Source organism: Cyprinodon tularosa, unplaced genomic scaffold (assembly GCF_016077235.1).
Source record: "Cyprinodon tularosa strain WSP-4 unplaced genomic scaffold, ASM1607723v1 ctg923, whole genome shotgun sequence".
Lineage (NCBI taxonomy): Eukaryota > Metazoa > Chordata > Actinopteri > Cyprinodontiformes > Cyprinodontidae > Cyprinodon > Cyprinodon tularosa.
In genome coordinates this window covers 610,298-630,945 of record NW_024039700.1, presented here as the reverse complement: position 1 = coordinate 630,945, position 20,648 = coordinate 610,298, and the positions used below count along the sequence as shown (strand labels likewise).

Here is a 20,648-nt window from a genome sequence, read left to right as displayed (position 1 = left end):
TAAATATTCTTTTTACATTGTCATAACAAGGTGTTGTGTAGAATTTTGTGGAGACAGATCATTTTAATATCACTGAGAACAAGGCAGTTAAATCACTAAATATGAAACCGGGCAGGGCTCCTAATGTGTTCTGGATGCAGCATATACAGTGGGAAAGATAATACCACATGAAAAACAGGAATATTAACCAACTCCACAAGTGCAGCCGATACGTCCCACATCCAGTATCTAAATAATATAAGGCAATTGAAGCATTAAGCTGTTCTGAGCATTGATTAACTTTGAATTACGTTTTTAGAAAAATGGTCTAGTTCTCCCTGTTTAAAATGGGAACGATAAAAGAACATAAATTCTCAGCTAAACCTGCTTACATTTACAGTCAAAATGATACATTGCAGACATAAATTGTCATACTGCTTGCTGTTTCTCTTTTAACATTTGTTATCATCAATCTGTTTATTTTTAAATAAGGAATCAGAATCCGAATCGCTTTATTAAAGGAAGGTGAGACAAAGTGGTCATTAATTTCTGTCTCTCAAAACCAAGCAAATAAAAACTGTGATGTGCACTTGCTTGTTGTTCTTTAGTAGACAGGTGTGGATCTCTGCATCTCCTCTAGACTTACTCTTGTTCTTTGTTCACATCCCTAAACAACTTAGTAGGATAACATTAAATAAGATAACTTCCTTTAGTGTTATAAATGTACCTCACCCTATTGTACATTTGCTCTTAATCAGGCATCCCCAAACTCGGTCCTCAAGGCCCCCTGTCCTGCAGGTTTTAGATTTTTCCCTGCTTCAGCACAGCTGGTTATAATGATTGCAGTAGACCAAAAGCCTGTTAATCAGCTTTCAATTAAAATCAGCTGTGCTGGAGCAAGGAAACCTCTGAAACCTGCAGGACAGGGGGCCTTGAGGACCGAGTTTGGGGATGCCTGCTCTTAATAATACATTTTTTTTCTCAAATAAACCTGTAAGGCCTTCATATAACACGCCTTTTCACTACTTACTTGACTTCTAAAAGCAGTAGGTGCTACTAATCATATTCAGGATGTTTTAGATTACACGGCTGATATGTATTGCATGTATATATTATTCTCTCTCTATTTCAGGCTGTAGTTTCATCGTAACAAGAGGTGAAAAGGGTAAAGTAATTAGCATACTTTGCAAGGTACTTCAATTAAAACAATTAAGCATTATGAATAAGGCTGGATTGCACCTTGGAGCAGTTGGATTTTTTCATTGCACAGTAGTAAAAGATAACAATACATGTAAGCTTTGAATTGAAGAAAGTGGTTATTTGGCCAGAAGAATCAGTGTCTTGCATGCTTGCTCTTTATATGGTCACCTAACCTTTCAGTCCCTGCTTTTTCCTCTCTGGTGTTATCTTTATTAAAAGATGAGTCGTTTAAAGTAAAACTGTGAGTTTTTTCACTTCCTAAATAAACATTTCGTGGTCCATGGTGTCTTATGACATGAGATTCTTTGGTGGCTCTGAGCTGAGGCCGCAAGTAATGTAGTGCACATGTAGCACATTAGTGACCGTAGATCGTGATATATGTACTATTATGCCTAAATCTGGCAATAGTATTTATTTTTTCATATAGAAAGTAAAAGTTTCCATATTAAAAGTATGCATCTGGCAGTCATACTAATTCCAGAAGGAAACTTCAGTAAAATATGTCTTCCTCTTTAAAATGGGGAAAAAATCAGGATTTATAGTGGTGGAGCGTCTGACACATGTGGCAAGTTGTGGTTCTACGATTAACGGCAAGGAGTGAAATCTAAACCTAGTAACGATATTTCTCCTGCAGCAGGTACAGCTTAACATGTACTATAAACATTAATGCTGACTGAATGGTTCCAATTTCTCCAACCTCATCATCTGCTTGAGTATGTGTTCACTGATTGATTTCATGTTTCTGCCAACATACAAAGGCCCCAAGCGACATGTAACCCTACGTCTTGTTACCTGCACAAAGCTACAGGCAGAGCACCACCTTTAACGGTATGCATCAACCTGATTCAATGTATGCCGTAATAGTTTCATTAATTTAACTTAAATTACATGTAGTACTTTAGCAGAAAACAGCACATGTCATAAAGTGTTTGTGTCTGACCTTTTGAAGCAGTGTGCTGAGGTCAGGACCCAGCAGGTGTCAATGAGCGTCCCACCACACACCAGCCTCCCATCTCCTCGAGACCCTCGCAAACGAATGGCAGCCTGCCATGGCCAGCCGCCCCTTTAAACACAAACATGCACACAAACAGTCCCCTGTCACATCCAGAGCAGCTTACAGAGTAAAAGGAAGAACAAGAAATTTATAGTGTTGCGTTCATGATGAGCTGTGTTCCATTTAGGCCATGCAACAAATTAGAATGAAATCACGCATGTGGTTGCTGCACACAGATATGTAAACAGAAACCATAAACAGAAGGACTTTATAGCAACATGAGCGCATGATTTATGCTTTTCTGGGGAGAAACACTAACATCCCTTTCAGACAGAGGTCACAAGAGGCAATGTGAGGCATAAACATGCAATCATGAACCACACTTACAAAAAGGACAGATGAGGCAGAAATGAGCAATCACTGAGCCATTTGCAGGAATAATTTACATTTATCTTCAACATATAACAACATTCAACTACTGGCTTATGTCCTTTATTTTGAAAAACACTTACTTGGTCTTCACAACTTGCTCTCAAAAAATTTTTTTCAACATCTTATCTGCTTCAAAGTTACATTTATTTTAAACAGGTGAATAAAAATATTGTGTGGTGAATTTTTAGATTAAAGCTGGAAAAAATATAACTTATAAGAAAGTAAAGGTAAATGGCGAGGTTTTTAAACAATGTCTGTTTGACTGTCTGAATGACTGAATTTTTATTCTTATTGAAACTTTTGTAATAACATGTGACAACATGTATGATAAACAAACATTTACCCTCAAAAGGCTAAAGGTTCTGAAACTTAATGTTCTGAAGGTTTAGCTCACATAAGGATGAGGTCCTAAAACCAATAAAAAAAACAATTAACTGATAGTAATTGCTTACAGCTTCATAGCAGAAGAAAATCCTCATCCAATTTAATTCAAAAAACAAGTTTTCCTAAAGTGCACAATATCAAGATATATGTTGAATAGATTTAGCCTAAATTCAAATTAATAGTGATTTGATTTTGTTGGTATTGACATTCTGTTTGACTCTGATCTGATCTAAATTGGAATCAGGCTTTTCAGAATAATTCATGGAAATATATATTTTTTCTTCTATTTGTTAAAGTTTAAAGATTCAAGATGTCGTTTTTTTTTTTTTTTCTGTTGCCTTAACCAGATGCACATTTGATGCACACAGGTCTGGGCTGGATGGCAAGAAGCCACTGAATTAGACCTTTACATTTTTTTAGCGTTTTTCCATTGGATCAGTGTTTGTGTTCTTAACTTCCTTTTTGTTTATTTTTCTGACAAATTGGGTTATATCATCAGGGATAGAAACAGGGGAAAAAAGGAGAAAGTGTACCAATCCCTAACAACAGTTTAACGGAGAATCCACTTAATATTGGGCATTTTGAAAACAGGGGGAGTACAAACTAGATTAAAATAGCCTCTTCTGATTTCATTCTTCTTTTACGCTACTGAATGAAAAATATTTGGGAACTCTAAACATGTTTCAATACTTCTATCTCGTTTTTCCAGAATCCAGAACTGGAAAATGATTAAAAGTATTTCCAGACGTCTGCATGATAAAGATAAAGAAAAAAACATCTGCTTTACACCACTGCTTGCCATGCTTATTTTATCTTAAATGACAAAAAGAAATTCAAGCAAATAACTTTTTGTCACTGTAAAACATGTTATTTAAAAATTAACAGAGATAAAATTCAGGTGTATCGTCTAAAACCCAGAGCTGGAGACATGCTCCACCTTTAAATCAGCTGGCAACCATTTGCAACATGTAGAGTTAAAATGTGGTCATTTCCTCTGACTGCTTCTCTTTGTTCTGTTATTAATAACATCTGTCCCCTCCATCTCACCTCAGCGAGTTTTCTCCTCCTATGATCCGGCGCTGGCGAGTGTGTATGAGGCGCAGACCGCAAATTGAGTTGACAGGATCTGAGAGAGACAAAAGAGGAGCCACCGGTCATGTGTTTGAGAGAATGCGTGGAAAGGTGATGATTGCCATACTATAAACTTCAGCTTCGATTTTCCTCTTGTTAAATATTTAGACAAGTTAAAAAATATGAGGTTTAAAATTTACCTTTGAGTAAAACATACAAGGCTGAAGTCCATTAGAAATAATGTATTAGAACTCCATTTTAGAGCATAATGGATGTTGAAGTGTAGGCAGTGAGACAAAACATTGTTTTGGCATATGTTTAAACTGGAAGAAATTTGCATTTTTGTGCAAATCAACTTTTCTCTGAGTTAGGCAGGATGAAGCGGAAAAAAGTTTGACCATTGTACCATCTGGAGATATACTATAGGGCCTTGCAAAAGTATTTTACCTCCTGAACTTTTTCGCATTTATTGAAGTTGCAACCACAACTTAAATTTATTGGTGTTTAATGTGATAGAGCTGCAAAAAAATAAAAACAAAAAAGAAAAGAAAAAAAACAGGCTACCACATTAAGCACTGTTGAATCCATTGTCAGTTATCTAACTAATGAAAAGAGTATGGCACCATTGCAAAACTTATATAAAAAAAAATAAATTAATAAGAGATGATGCCAGAAGGCTCGTGGCAGAATCTGTTCACAAGACAAATAGTAGCCATGATCTCCACCTGGTGAGCCCAGATATAAGTCATATGTGCATTGAAAAACTTCCTTCTGTGATGAAACCAAAACTGAACTTTATGGCCAACACTTAAAAGCTGTGGAAAACTTCATTTATAAGTGCAGTGAATATTATTCTGGAAAATGTCTACTATTCAGGTCTCAGGTAAATGCATAGCATACATTTTAGGATTTCATCCTGAATGACTGTGACAGTTATGAAAAACTTTATCACATTAAATCCTCATAAATTACAATGAGAACTGTAATGACGTATTGCACACCCACTTAAAACAACTTAATATGCTAATAAAGACAGCTGACTCCTCTTAAAAAGCTGTGCAAAGAAAATCCTTCATAAAATGTAAAAAGTACATTAGGGAACCTATAAACTTTTTTTTAATGAAACTGCTGTACAACAGAACCACTCAATTAGGAATTTATGAATTGAACTGAATTGAATTATTGGGAATTAAGAATCAGGAAAATTGTCCCTTTCTTTGCTCTACATATTCTTAAGAAGCTCCAGATTTGGTAAAGCACTTCACCTAGTTAGATTTCTTCCGCCATGTGTTTCTTATTTCTGTGTTTACTGCACAAGAAACACAGCGTTCTACAAACACATTAAAGTTTTCTGTATAATTCTTCACATAAAAGAAATGTAGTTTGTTTACTCTTTGCCTGACCTTTAACCTCTCGGTTGCTGTGTTGTGATTCTCCATAGTCACAGATGACCCCGGCGTCCTCACTGTGGCGGCAGTTGTGCGTGCCAGGTCTCTGTTTGATGCAGTCCGCCAAAGAATGTTCCTCGCCATTACAGTTGACATTGTCGACGTGGATGGGGCCAGTCCCTTCTCCAAAGTATGCCATTACACGCGCCTTTGCCTCACCACTGCAGTGAAGAGACTTCAGATATAATAGGAGCTTCTCAACCAACAACAATAATTTTGATAAATCAATAAAAGAAGCTTGGAGCTGATGACACATTCAGTTGGACGCTATTGTGTGACATTCCTAGGTTTTGATGCAAACCAGTTTTAACACTGAAAATTTGATATACTATACTTTTTGCATCCGAAGCCTATAAGCTGTGGTTATGAATGCATAGGCTGTAACTGTGATTTTAATTAAGATTGAAGAGATAGCTGAAGGAGATTGTCTTATATTGCGTCCCTGGAGTTGGTGGGTGACAAGTTCTGTAACCCCAGTCATCCATTGGGGATCCCATGTCTCTTAGTAAGTCATCTAGTATTGAATGTGTGTCTCTGAGAGCTCCCTGAGCAATACTTAGCATGCCGAGGGTAAACCTCCACATCACTTGGAAGTAAGCCTAGAAACTGACATCATGCCTCTTTAGAGTGTCTCTCTAACCACACACACATGTGTAACTGGTAAAGTACAATAAAATCTGCTTTTGATGGAAAATCCATTCTACCCATTGACCAATGTGGATACTTTCCTTTGCAGTATGTACCTATGTTAGAACATCTGTTTAAACTGTTGTATGGGGAAGTGAATGATGAGATGATATGAAAAATGGTGGTTCTAAAACTTTAATAACGTCCTCCAACCAAAAGGGAAAAAAAACCTCTATTATCAAAAACAATAGGTTTCTGCTCTATTTTTGAGCATGTTATACAAAGTTTATCAAATGATTTAAATTGTAGTTTTAAGGAATATAATAAAAAGAAAATGCAAAAGTCACTATTTTTTTATGACATCATAAGACCATCCAAAGACAGAGCTTGAAGTTCTAGTACTTTTTATAGCAGTACATACATTTTTTTTTAAACTCCAATCAGTTAAAGCAATACAAAATTAAAAAAATTACAATAAAAAAAAAGTAAAAGCCTTTCCACATTTGAAACAATTTACTTCACATTAGACTACAGCTTTATATTGACAGCTTCATTGCCTTCAGAGCTACTTTGTTTGCCTTATGGGAAATGTCATGTAATAAGCTGTTACCACACCCAGCATGAGAAAAAAATACATTTGATCCTGATATGGTTGTTATACACCTTAAACCAGCCTTATGGCTTTAATTCTTCCACAGTTATTTTCTCCAGATGTAGCATCAGAGAAGTATGTGTCATAGAAGAGAATGACGCTGGGGGACAGTCTTATTTTGAAGTCATGTAAAAAAAAAAACTAGTTTTGTTTCAATTAAATATGCAGAAAACTCATCATCAGTCAGAAGGTTAAACAAGCAGTTATTAGGTTTAGGTTACAGTTTTTGGCATTAGTAAAAAGTCAGAAAAAAACAATGAAAATGTCAATTTTTATTATTATTTATTTTTTTTTTTTATGTAAATGGTTTTCCTTCACTCAGCCTGCATGGTATATGGAAACAAATAAAAATTCCAGACATGAGAAGAACATAAGACACAGGCCAGGTCTTAAAGGTGTTGACTGACCGAGCAAAAGGAGGAGGCAGTCTGGATTCACTTAACGGAGCCTAATGTAAAGAGTGATCTCGTTCAAAAGCCACAACTTCAAACTTAAGTTCTTCTCCAGAATTTGACCTAATTTTCAACATCCTGAGCTTGACCACAACTGCATATAAAATATTTAAAAGAGATTATTAAAGAATTTGGAGAATCATTAGAGGCATATCTTGTTGCAACATGTGCTGTTTACATTCAATATGCATTGACTTCAGCAAAATTTCAATCCAGTTACACTGCTAGAGCATTTTCTCTCATTACTGATGATCTGAATTTTTGCCACGTACACAAGAAAAAAAAAGAAGAAAATAATATAAAAAGTTGTTTTCTTCATTTGTTGGGCAGCTTTAACATCTAAAGTTGTGTTTTATATTCCTGCAGTAGATATTGTCACTATATAGTGCACTCACTGAGGTTGTACATTACAATGGTCAAAACAATCCTACATGTGCTGCAGTTAGAACTTTAGGCCTGATATGTTCATTGTAACATTAGTATACTAATCCTAATGTTTGCATAAGTGTTAAAAAGGGTCTCAGATTTGAGAGGGTCTGGCTGCAGACCTGCACTGTCAGGATGCTTTGTTGAAGACGTGCACAATGTGGTCTCCTGCACTGTCAGGACCAGAAGTTTATTCTGGACGTTTTATTCTGAACCTTCAGGAATTGCGTGCAGCACATGCGTGCTACCTGAATTTATTAGAAGAAGAAGACATATATTTTGCAAGGTGACTGCTCACTTAAATGCACCTTTTCCCTACTCTTCCCAATCTAAGTAACAAGAAAACAGTGTTTTGTCATATACTTTTTGGGTGATTTTCTTTTACTTATTAAAAAATTATCTGTCTCCTACAGACATATTTTTCAATTGCTACTCCTGCTTGAACTTTAGTTCAACTCTGCACATCATGCTGTGAAATCTGCTGTTCCCGACAATTAAAACACTTCCAAGAAAATAAATAAACAGTTGAAAGTTTGTTTTCTACCTACTGTTTTCTCCGGTGCCAAGGGAAAAAAAACAGAAGTTATTGGCTATGTTGGTCATGTATCTAGGTATTCAGTAATGCATTGTGAGTAAACAAAGCTTAGATAGTTTTAAATCACACACCCTCCTCTGGCACATCTAGTTGGGCCAACAGCAAATGGTAAATGGACTGTACTTATATAGCACTTTTTCACATCATTTGACCAAAGCGCTTTACACTAAATTTAGACACACTGACATACTGATGATGCGAGCTACATTTTAGCCACAGCTCCCCTGGGGCTCACTAACAGAAGCGAGTCTGCTGTACATTGGCGCCACCAGTGAGGTAAGAACATAGTCAGAGAATATTAGAAGAATAAAGAATATATGATCTAATACTTGCAACAGAGATAAGAGATGTCATTAGAAATGAACTGAGGTAATTTTGGTATTTTGACGATTTCTTTTTTTAAGAAACTGATTATCTACAAACCGATTATATACAAAATTATTAAACACATGAATAGATTAAAAAAAAGATATTTCTATAGTAAAAACCCACGAAATAAACACGGGAACATCTAATAGTTCCAGTATACTAGCTTCATTATATTTTTCTTTTACTTTGAAAGGCTTTGAATAAACTTCTGGATCTGACAGTGCAGGAGACATCACAGTGCAGGTCTGCAACGAAGGGTCCTAACTCTCAATTTTGTTCATTTATAGGTTTTTGAAATAGAAAATTTTTAAAACGTTTCTGAATTAAGAATGCCTATATTTGTATTATCGGTACAGAGGCTCCACTTTGTGATATAGCTTTTATGTTTTGATATTTATCTTATGTATTAAAGATTTATAAAGCCATAACTAATCTGCATTGCTGTTGGTAGTTTTGAACAGTAAAATAAAACTAGTAGTAGACAAAAGGAGGTTTTTCTTTAACTGAGTGGAGACAAAAAGAATATTTCAAATGTGCTATAGAAAATGTTTCCAACTCTTATGTAATCAAATTGATTAATGTTATGAAATGATTTTACCTGATAGTGAAAAACCTGCGATTTCATATTGTGGTACTTGCAATTTTTACCTGGAAAAACAATTTATATTAAACTTTTTTTTAAAACTAATTGTAGCAGGAAATCCCAGACTACCTGGCCGGCTTCAGTGAGCTTTTACACTGGGGACTCCCTTTTAGGACTGAAATAATTAATGGCATTAATTTGATTAATCGATTATTGAAATAATCGGCAACTAATTTTGCAATTGATTAATCATTAACTGGAGTATAGAGACTTTAAAACATGCCTTAAGCTGATAGAATGACCCACTTAGAGCAGTGATTATATCAAGATTGTAAAAAAATATGTTGCCCTGCGATGGACTGGCGACCTGTACAGGGTGTACCCCGCCTCTCGCCCATTGACTGCTGGAGATAGGCACCAGCACCACTCGCGACCCCACTTGGGACAAGCGTGTCAAATAATGGATTGATGTAAAAAAATAAATTTACATTTTGGATTGAAGATTAAAAAAGAATTCTGTTTGTCAAAATGCATTATCCAGAATTCTTCAAGTAAAAAAGTTTAAGTTTCCCCTGGTTCAATTTCGTAATAAGTCTTCTTTAAACAATTTTTGGCTATCCGATTATGAATCAGCTCATAAAAGATATAATCAACAGATTAATCGATTTGCAAAATAAGTTGCAACCCTCCCTCCCTTGCCTGTATTGGGGGGGTCTGCTGCTCCAAACAAATATATTTAAATAGGATTATAATCCTGATAAAGTGACGGTTGCTCTTTGATGGTGTACTTTCTCACTTAAAAACATGTTCAAACTACTTTTTTTTCCAACTCATTAAAGCAAATAAATCCAAAACACTCTTTGAACTGCAAGTAAAAGAACAGAGCAGCTTAACAACCGGAGCACCGAGCATCCAGAGTATCCAGCATTCCTCATTAAGAGTGTTTGACTTCAAAATGTCCAAGTAGAGCTGTTGGACCAATATTATTGATGCTCAAAATGCATTTGGAAGTCAGGAGCTTTTAAAAATAGCATTTTCATAAACACTGACTGCCCTGGTGGCCTGAACCAGGGGGGGGTGGTGTGGGAGGGGGGGGTTGGACCACTAAATCGTCTCATAAACAGTATATTACCATGAGGCGACAGTGGCATCGGATGAAGGAGTTTGCCCTACAACTGGAGGGTTGTCAGTTCAAGCTCTGGCTTTCAGTGTCATTATGTCCTTGGGTAAGACACTTCACTCTCAATGCCAACTGATGATGGTCAGAGGGCCCTGTCAGTGAGCCCCAGGGCAGCTGTGGCTACAATATAGCTTGCCACCATCAGTGTGTGAGTGTGTGTGAGAATGGGTGAATAACTGAAGTCTTCTGACATGAAAAAGCACTATATAAGTACAGGCCATTTAGCATCACAGGGATATATTTTATAGAAAAGTCCCTAATTGCTGCTTTAAATGCCAAAAAAATGTACAATGTCAATTAGGAATGTCATAAATTTACAATGTATTGTAATAAATATTTATACAATGGTTCAAGTTACTATACAGTCTAAGTCAGTCAAACTTCATTCAAATTTAGTCCATCAATTTTAATCCAGACCACTTTAAAGACAAGTTAGATTTTACAGTGAAATTGAATTGACAATTCAACACAAATTAGTGGAAAAATCTGTGACAAAGAACCACTGCAGCTTGCATCCAATCTTGAATTGTTGCTACATTGGTTCACGTTTGCTGTGTAATGCAATAATCAAAAGGTTGCTTCTTTGAAAACTAGTTGAAAACTGCTGTGAAGGGTCTGTAAACAATGCAGTGTTTCTTTGAGTACTGTTTGCCCAACACAAACAGTTTACTGACTGCCAGTCTGATGTATGGCGGCAGGTAAATCGTTAAACTCAGCATTTACAATTGCAAAGAACAGCTGCTTTGCACCTCTTTCACACCAATATATGTTAGATTAGGTTGAAAACATTTAAGGTAAAGGAATATTTTCAAAGAGCATTTTTTTTTTAACTAAGGTTGTAAATTATATCTTAGTACGGCTCGGTGGGGGTACATAAAAAGTTTGTAGTTACTGTTTGTAGCCTCGTCTCTTAAACTACAAACCCGTTATATTCACCGTCTCTAAACATGTAGAAGTGCAATATCGATACCTGTAGCCGAGCTGCCTGCACACCACCTCTGCATCTTGATCAGTCCATCCATCATCACAGACGGTCCCCCACTGGCCGGACAGAAAGAGCTCAACCCGGCCTTCTCGGGAACTTTCGCCTCCCACAAGACGTACAGGGATACCTGGAAAAAAAACACACACACAAAGTAAATGTATTCAATTTACCGGTAAATTTTGACACACAAATATAAAATAGCCATAGACAGTTTCTGAGAAATTTACTAAATATTGTAAGGATAGGATTTTTTGTGAGGTACTCAATAATTATGGAATTAATTTTATTGATCTCACAATTCACTTCTGCATTTAACCCACCCCCTTGAGTGCAGTGGGTTGCCGCTGTGCGGGGTCCTGGGAGTAGTCTGGGGTTAAAGGTCTTGCTCGGGGACCCAAAGTGGAATTTGGTGGGAGTTGAACTCGGGGGACCTCCAGGACCCACCGCAATATATATACAGGTAATATATATGTGTGTGTGTGTGTGTGTGGGTAGAGCATTGTGCTTGAGTCCTGGAGGTTCTGAGTTTAAGTCCCACAGACTACTACTTTGGGTCCCTGGCTGAGTAAGACTCTTAAGCGTGTGAATTGAGTTTTTACCCCAAACTGCTCCAGGGGCAGTCTGGGGTAAAACTCAATTCACTAGCTGGAGAGTTTGGGAGTGCTCAAACAAATTACTCACACATTCCTAACAAACCTGATCCTCCGGGCTAAACTGTTTCTATAATGACAGCCTGTGCCGGCACATTTTAAAAGGGAAGGAGTCGGCACATGTGTCCACCTTCCTACTGAATTTTTCTTTGGTGTAAGTGACCCTGGAGTTCCCCAAGGCTGTTCAGTCAGAAAGGCACATTTATTTCGCTTTTATTCTTTTCTGTTAAGTCAATGCTTCTTGTTCTGTTTTTTTCTAGATGTGCACTAAAACACACCTAATGTCACATTAATAAGAGTTAGTTTTATGCTAAATATTACTTGGTGTGTACTCCTGCTCAAACATATGCACATACATTGACTGAGTAGACACTAATGGCTTTTCAATGTGGAGGTTTAGCCTATCAGTTTACACTTCAATTAATCAAAGTTCAGACAGACTTTTTCATGTTTGCTTTGAAAATATATTGTGCACTTTTGCATTTCTGTTTTCTTTTTTTTATTAGAAATGTTTTTTGAACTAACAGACATGTGCAGGCAGCATGTTGTTAACGGTACGTTTCAGAGCAAAATCAAGTTACTCTCAACACCTTCAGCACAAACTCAAACACATAACAGATTCAAAGAATCTTCTTAATGTGTCTGTGAAGGACAATAGGGGCGAGACCAAAGATGAGGAGATAACTGTGGGAATGTTTGCCACTTAGTTTGCACTTCTATTGCATTTAACTAACACTAATACACACCCATTTGTGTTAAAATGGTTAGACAGTGTGTAAATATTTGAGAAGAAAATTCATACGAGGTTCATAGACATTTAAACAGCTTCAGCAATCCCATAACAGAATGTTAATGTGAATGTAAATGACCGAAACAACTAAAATACAAAAGTGTCGCAACTGATAAATAGATGAAGTCGCCGTAATTTTAAAATCTCAGCCCTGATTCAAAAATGACTGAAAGGAGGAAAGTTTATAGCATTGCCTGATTTATCCATTGTTTATTCATTTCCAAAATATACCCTGACTAATTTGTCTGCATCACGATCAGAGAGGATCCAGAAAGAGACCAACACACATTTTGCACTTTTGACATATTAACCCAGGGCAAGGGGGAGGAGAATGTTCTTCACACTCTTTCCCAACAATGGAAACCTTCTAAACTTCCATCAAGAGGAACTCATTTCTATCTGAACTGCACTAAAGCTTTTATACATTAAAAATTATGACAATTACAGAAATGTGACATATAAACCTCTTTCCCTATGTTAATTTCTAGGCTTATAACAAATTTATTCTAAATTTGATTCATTAGTTCACAAGTTTGATTCATGAGTTTCTGTTTCATGGGAACAAAGATGCTTCATCAGGTTACAGCGTAAAACTTTTGCCAGTTCTAATTTTGCAACTCTGTGAATCACCTGTTTAACATTTGAAGCCGTGAGGTTTTGTAATGTAAAGTGATTTTGCAAGCAGCACTAACAAAGGGCAAGTGAAATGAAAGCTTAGGCAGCAGGGATTACATTAAATGACCTCACCATCTTCATGTTCGAGGGAGAATGTTGTCTTTCCTCCTCTAAGTAATCTGAGATCTGTCTCCAGGTTCGGTTTAGCAATGATCTTAGATCAGATCAGCTTGTTTTTCCCTAATCAGTGAGCTGCACCACAAGCTACATTCAGGTCCGGGTTATCTTTAGATGGCCTGGATTAACCCAAACAATGAAAGATTAGATTGGAGACAAAGATATACACTGGGGTTTTACAACTCAGAAAACATTAATAACCTGCCTTAATTTTGAAGAGTTTGTTGGGATACATTAACAAACCTTAATGTCACATACTGTGGAGGATATATTCTTCATCATTAAACATATAAAACATTTAGCTTATATTTATATTCATCTTATTTTACTAATAAAATCAGTGGTAAAAAAGAAACTAATAGTGTAAATAACCCTTATCATATCATATGTCATTATATAACAGCTGAAAGGCATAATGCTATGAGGATGCTTTTCTTCAAATATACAGCACATTTTCATATATCTACTTCTATAAATTATGAAATTATGTGTCATCAAACTGTGTTGGTGTATTACACAGTCCCAGTAAAATGTATTAAAGTTATTAGCTGTAAAACAATCAAAAGCGCAAAGGTTCAAGAGGTTAGAATAGTCCTTTAGTAGATCAGAATTTAACTTTGCTTCTTTTTTCAGAGAGTAATGACAACAGTTCAAAAAAATCTAAAAAAAAAAAAAAAACAATAAATAAATTTCAACAGATAAGATAATGAGGAAAGAACAGTTCATGGAAAGGTCAAAGCAATATGAAAACACATAGGCCTGGAAGTGAATAAATCTTTCAAAAAAACAATAAATCCAAATATACTGCCAGATTAACAAGAAATCCAAATAAATATTTAGGAATGATCATCTCATGGCTTGATTTCAATCTGAAAATAAATTTCTGAGAAAAAATTAGCATTTTCTGTTGGCATCAATCAGTAACAGCAGGTCCGTGGAGTAATGGGTCAAAACTACCTTAAACTAATGTATGAAGCTTATGGAATAAAACCTAAATGTCCAAAATCTTACAACTAGAAAAAGAAAATCCATTAACTAAAAAAGGGATTTGTGTAAACTACAGAATGCGAAGATATCTAAAACAAGAACTTTCAAAATATTATTTTTTATTCTGGCAATCGAGAAAAAGAAAAACACTGGCTTAAAACAAGAAAAGTTCAGAGCGATAAATTGTAATATAGAAAAAAGGTAACATGTTAGGTAACACTCTTTTATACAGTGCGTGTAGAAATTGCAATGCAGTTGTAGTTAAGGCAGCAACATTTATTCTCTCAGATGCCTTTCTATTTAAAAAGAAGGAAACAGCCAGTTAGTCCAATAAATGTCGGTTAAGCATGGATTTGGAATATTTGAAAAAAGTATTTAGAAAACATTGAAATACTACAAAATCTTGTAACTGATGTAAAAAAGAAATTTTTTTGTAACACAACTTCACTATTTCCTGGCAGCAATACCTTGCAAATACCTTACAACACCCCATGTTTGAAAAGCAAAGCCATAAAATAACCACATATTTGCTATCTTCTGACTTATAGGCCTTCATAAATCAGCAAAGCCAAGTTCGTGAAAATTAATTTAATGATTCTGATATGTTTAATCAATTTTCAACTGGTTTAAGACGCAGTCAACAACATCTGATTAAAAGCATTAAAGTATTTAAGTATTGTTTTTTGTATGTCACTGTTATGTGTTCCTTGTAAGGCATGCATTACAGTATGATAAGATGTGGTCTTACTGGCTGGAGGACTGTCTTTACTGTGCTTAGAGCTGCAGGCAATGTTAACATCTTCATGGTGTGTGCAGTCATGGTGGAGCCACTCCCTCCTCTTGCACAACAATAGGCTGGGTTCTTTTCCTGTACAGCTCACGTCGTCCAAAAGGATGGGACCTGACCCCACCCCAAACCGTGGAACAGGGTTTATATCAAGTCCTTCAGAAAGCAGAGTCTCGCCCATCCTGCCATGCAATAATACACAGGCTATACAACCACAAATAAAGGTATATACCTTGATAGTTAACCTTAAGTGAGATTGAATAAATACTCCATCTTACCTGTAACCAAGCTGTCGACATACGACTAGGGTGTTTGACTCTGTCCAGCCATCGTCACACACCGTCCCCCACTGACCCCGATAAAAGATTTCTAAACGTCCCTCATGGCTTCCAGCTCCACCAACCAGTCTGGTGGTACCATCTGTAGAGATGAAGAGACAAAGAGACACTTATTTCAAGTTGCAGTTGTTGATACCTGTACTCTTAGATCTGACAAACAATAAATACATAAAGACATACATGCTTTTTGGTATCATAATCAATAGTAATAGATTATGATAACAAATGCAGACTACATTTAAATAAGTTTATTAAATAACTGACCTAGTGCCAACTTAATTTCTTTGTTAAAAAGCAATACCTAAAACAACTATCGTAATAATACTTAGTATGTTATGTACAATGTTTATTAAGATGTGCCCAATTTTAAATATACAAACTACAGAATTCATGTCTATACCTACTGAAAATATTTTTAACTAAACTGATAATTTGGTGAAGTCAGTTGGCTAACACTAGTAAAACTACTGTATGGCTTTCTGTAGGCCTCCTACTAAATGTGTGTTGATTAAAATACCTCCCCCCCATTTCATAAAGTTTGTGCTTTACTTTGAATTTTGTAATATTTAATTAGTCTTCCAACTGCTTCCTGCAACAGCCAATACAGTCTCTTCTAATCTGGAATGATTACTGTAAAGGATTAGGAAAAAATATTTGTCTGAGAATCCCAGAGTTTCAAATATCTATGAAATAACAAATGGGTTTGAAAGTTGTGGAAAAAGCACTAGAACATGATCTTAAAAAAAAGCTTGCTAGTGCAAGTGCTGCATTGTTTTACGATCTGTAGTACAACAGAATGGGAGCTGAGTTTATTGAGGACTTCAAGTAATCTACTGTATAGTTAAATTAAAACCCTTTATTCCTGATATTTATATATTTTTTAGGGCTTGGTTATTTTTCCCTAAGAAAACAATGTAGAATCAAAATAAGTACACTTCATTTTGCCATTATTAAAATAAGGCCAAGCTAAAGCCATATTGTCATACAGCAACAGACAATTCAGACTGTAAATGTAAATGAAATCCAGATGACCTGTTTCTAAACACATTGATTCCGTGACTACAAATGAATCAATTTGTTGAAGTATTTACTTAACTAAGCAGAAGGAAAGCTCCATCTTTTATGGCAAAAATATGTTCTGTATTTTCTTTCTTGATTTTATTTGCATTCTCTTAGTTTTTTTTTTTTTTTTTAAAGAAAATTCAATCACTTGGCAACAAGAAAAGCAAACATTCTTTAATGTTAGTGTTTTCACTGTTGTTATTAATCACTGCGCATGTGGTAGAAAATTATGACAGGTAGAGATAATCAGGCATTGTTTAGTTCTTCTTAGATGCGTTGAAATGAACAGGCATGTTATCTGTCATACACGTGCCTGACAATCAAACTAGATAACAAAGTAAACTATCCCTGAGTGTATTCAGAGCTTTGGGTAAATGTTTCAGCAGGAAAAGTTGTGACTTCCTTTTGGGAGGTTGATCATGATAATGAATATCAGCGTGCTGTTCATTTAAAGGGGAAACTGATGATTCACCTGTGAGAGGGCTGCAGGACACTCCTGCATCCTCAGAGTGCAAACAGTTGTGTTCACCCCAGGCACTTTTTGGACACTGCTCTAAAGTGAACTCATTGCCTGAGCAGCGTACCTCGTCCAACCAGACGCGGCCTGTACCTTTGCCAAAATGTGCTTGGCTCCATGCCCTTGCAACTCCACTGAAAATAAAGCACAGTGAACAGAAAATAAATGGCCTGCCCTTCAATAATAAAATCAAAAGGCAATGTCCTCAGTGAAAACAACAGGGTGTATGAAACAGTTCACATTTAAACTGGATGGCACAGCCATTTTGCTTTTCTGATTTAATTCAAATTAAAACAGTGTCATCGTCAAATTCGACTCTACAAAACACAAACACTGGAAAACATTCGCCGGGAATGAATATAGTGTTGCTAAATATGCATAACTCTATGGTGCGAGGATCCATGGAAGAACAAAGAGGCTGATTCACTGTTTGACTTCCAGATGTTCTTTACGGCTCACTGTTCTGTCCGTTGTCTGAATGGAAAGAATACTTGTCATACTTTTAGACAGAGGGAGAGAAAGATGGATTAACACCCACATTTACTCAGTCTCATTTTTTTTCTTATGCACTCATTCCTTCATTTATTAATACAGCAGCACTATTTCTTTTTAAAAGATAATACTTTTTTTTTTTTTTTAAGAAATCAATATTGTTTATTCTAAGTGTGTAGGTATGTTTCTGTTTCCTCATCTAAGTGGGAACAATTTTCCTCATTTACCAGCAAAGTGAGGTCCAATTTTGGTAAACTCAAGAAGGGGTTTAAGGCTAAGGCTTGAATTGAGTTTAGTTCAGGGTCTGGGTAAGGTAAGATTTGGGAACATAAAGGGTTAGAAATTACAGAAAATTCATAGAAGTCAATAGGATTGGATGGTACTCACTGAAAATACCAAAATGAGAATAGGTGTTTGTTCTTGTTTTACCTACAATGTTGGAGGCAGTGTTTTAAAATATCCTACATTAGGATTTACAGTGACCCTCTATACCTCTGCTTCTGTCTCCTTGAACCCCAGTCGACCTCAGCAGATGTCCGCTCACACTGAGCCTGGTTCTGCTGGAGGCTTCTTCCTGTTAAAAGGGAGTTTTTCCTCTCCACTGTCACTACAAGCATGCTTAATGAGGGATTGACTTTGAGTCAATAAGTCCATGCAATCTACTGGTTTTCCTTAGATGGAAAACTTTGAATCAATTTGACTGTATGATCTGGTGAACTGTAAAGTGCCTTGACATGAAATTTGTTATGAATCGATGCTATATAAATAAACTGATTTGAATTGAATTAGGAGTGCTTCCAGGTATATATGGGGAAATAAAACTGGTCCGAGTATGGTAAAGTTATCTTCTTTTGGTTAGGGATAGGTTTAGGACTAAGGTGTGGTCTGGGTTACGCCATATAAAATGAATGTAACTCAATGCAATGTCCCCAAAAGCATGAAAACGCAGCTGTGTGTGTGTGTATGGGTGTGTTTTGTGTGCGGGTGGGGTGTTTGTGGGGGAAGGTATTGAGTGTCTGTGTATCCTTATTTTCACCTTAACCCCAGTTGTCGACACACCACCTCTGCATCATTGTCATCCCATTGGTCATCACATATGGAGCCCCATTGTCTTGCGTGGAAGACCTCGACCCTGCCCTCTGACTCTGACCGACCTCCTACTAGCCGGATAGGAAGGGTCCCGACCGCTGCCGAGCACATAAAATGAAATTCACAGGTTTACAAGTATTTTTAGACAACATTCTTGCAGTTTTACCCAGTATAATAATCTGACCTTCCCAATCCAGGTGCAATGCCTTCCAAACCTGTAGACACCCTTTGAACTTTTGTTGATTTTTAATGATAAAACCAGAAATCAAAAGTTTTGTTTTTGTTGTCTTTTTTTATGATTTTAACTGGAAGATATCCACAAATAACTGCATTAATGTTAAATGGAAAAACTGTGCAGCATCTGTATCATTTATCTTTTACTATACAGTTATGCACCTGATTGTGTTGGTACATTGCATAAGTTGAGTTGTATGGTTCTATAGTCATAAAATGAAAAAAAGAAAGTAGTGTGAAAATGCCTGCAAACAAATGATCATCTTTAAGGAATCGATTTAGGACTGTGAAAGTCAGCAAGATTTTTAGATCCCCTTTTATCCTGCAAACCATAATAAAGGAATCCCTAAATCATTGGTAACACAAATGAGGCACACCTACCCCTCTGTTGAGTGCAGGTAACAGCTGCGGCCAGAGAACATTCTTCTCCTTTCCAGGTATTTTTAGGACACTGGAGCAGGTCTGGCTCTTCTCCCTGACAATGGACTGCCAACCAGTGAATCTTGGCTGTTTGGGGATGAAACAAAGGAGCCGAACGAGCAATACCAGAGACCCTAAAAGAAGAACAAGAGGCAGCCTATACTATAAAATTTATGCAACAACAGTGTTAAGCATAAATAAACTATAAAAACAAATAATTGTTTTGATATGTGATCAGAAAACAAAATAACTATTAGTAAATCTATCTCACTGTTGGGTTTGCAGGCCTCTAGGTTGCTGTTATCACCAGCTTTCAGTTTGCTCACCAGCAGCTTTCAATAACTTACCATGGGAAAGTCATCACTGACGCTCCCTCCTGATATATGGATGACATTTGCCCTCCCCTCTTTTGACTGTGTGCTTTCATTGACTTCTGTGTGAATGCGCATATGCTGCACAGACGTGCATCCGTGTCAGAATGTGGGCCTGCACTGGTCTTAATAACAGTATGCCTAGTGAGTGTATGTATAGAGTGACTGGGTTTTCCAGGGAAAGCAGGATCCTCATTCCAGCAAGTATGCCCCATCTTACGAGCACTGCTGATATGAATAACTGCTTTACAGGCTCCCAAGAGACCTTTTTCTGGCATGGCTATATATCATAGTTAGAACCACAGGACAAGTTGCTTGGAGAGATCAGCTGGGAAAAGCAGAGAGCTTGCAGCGTTCTAGTAAATAACTGAGCTCTGAAATTAATTAAATACCTAAGTGAAAAAAGGGGACAGGGATGTTAAAGTCATAAAAAGTACACACACTTTGAAAAGAACAGTTTTTAGTAAATTATGTCGCATGAGTGCAACTTGTGAATTTAGCACAGATGGTGATAACCCTTTAGTGCCTGTGGTTGAACACATGTGTGAGGATGAGCACACATGTGAGCACAAGTGTGTGCATGCATGCTGGCACTCACCCCTCGCCCAGCTGTCTGCAGACCACTGCAGCATCTTTGTCATCCCAATCGTTGCCACAAACAGACCCCCAAACTCCTCCCAGATACACCTCCACCCTGCCATCGAGTTTGGAGCGGCCTCCCTGCAGACGCACTGAGCCTAAG

General features: G+C 36.7%; 1 protein-coding gene across 1 annotated transcript in view; it reads right to left on the bottom strand.

Moving 5' to 3' along the window:
• Positions 1-20,648, bottom strand: part of prss12 (serine protease 12) — a 34,707-nt gene that overhangs the window by 10,953 nt on the left and 3,106 nt on the right. Inside the window, exons 2-11 of the mRNA XM_038274646.1 lie at positions 20,505-20,643; positions 19,497-19,669; positions 18,829-18,979; positions 17,256-17,434; positions 15,662-15,803; positions 15,345-15,565; positions 11,363-11,504; positions 5,464-5,669; positions 4,037-4,115; positions 2,120-2,242 (exon numbers count right to left, since the gene is read on the bottom strand). Of these exons, the coding sequence (XP_038130574.1) occupies positions 2,120-2,242; positions 4,037-4,115; positions 5,464-5,669; positions 11,363-11,504; positions 15,345-15,565; positions 15,662-15,803; positions 17,256-17,434; positions 18,829-18,979; positions 19,497-19,669; positions 20,505-20,643 (1,555 nt within the window). The remainder of the gene's footprint in view (positions 1-2,119; positions 2,243-4,036; positions 4,116-5,463; positions 5,670-11,362; positions 11,505-15,344; positions 15,566-15,661; positions 15,804-17,255; positions 17,435-18,828; positions 18,980-19,496; positions 19,670-20,504; positions 20,644-20,648) is intronic.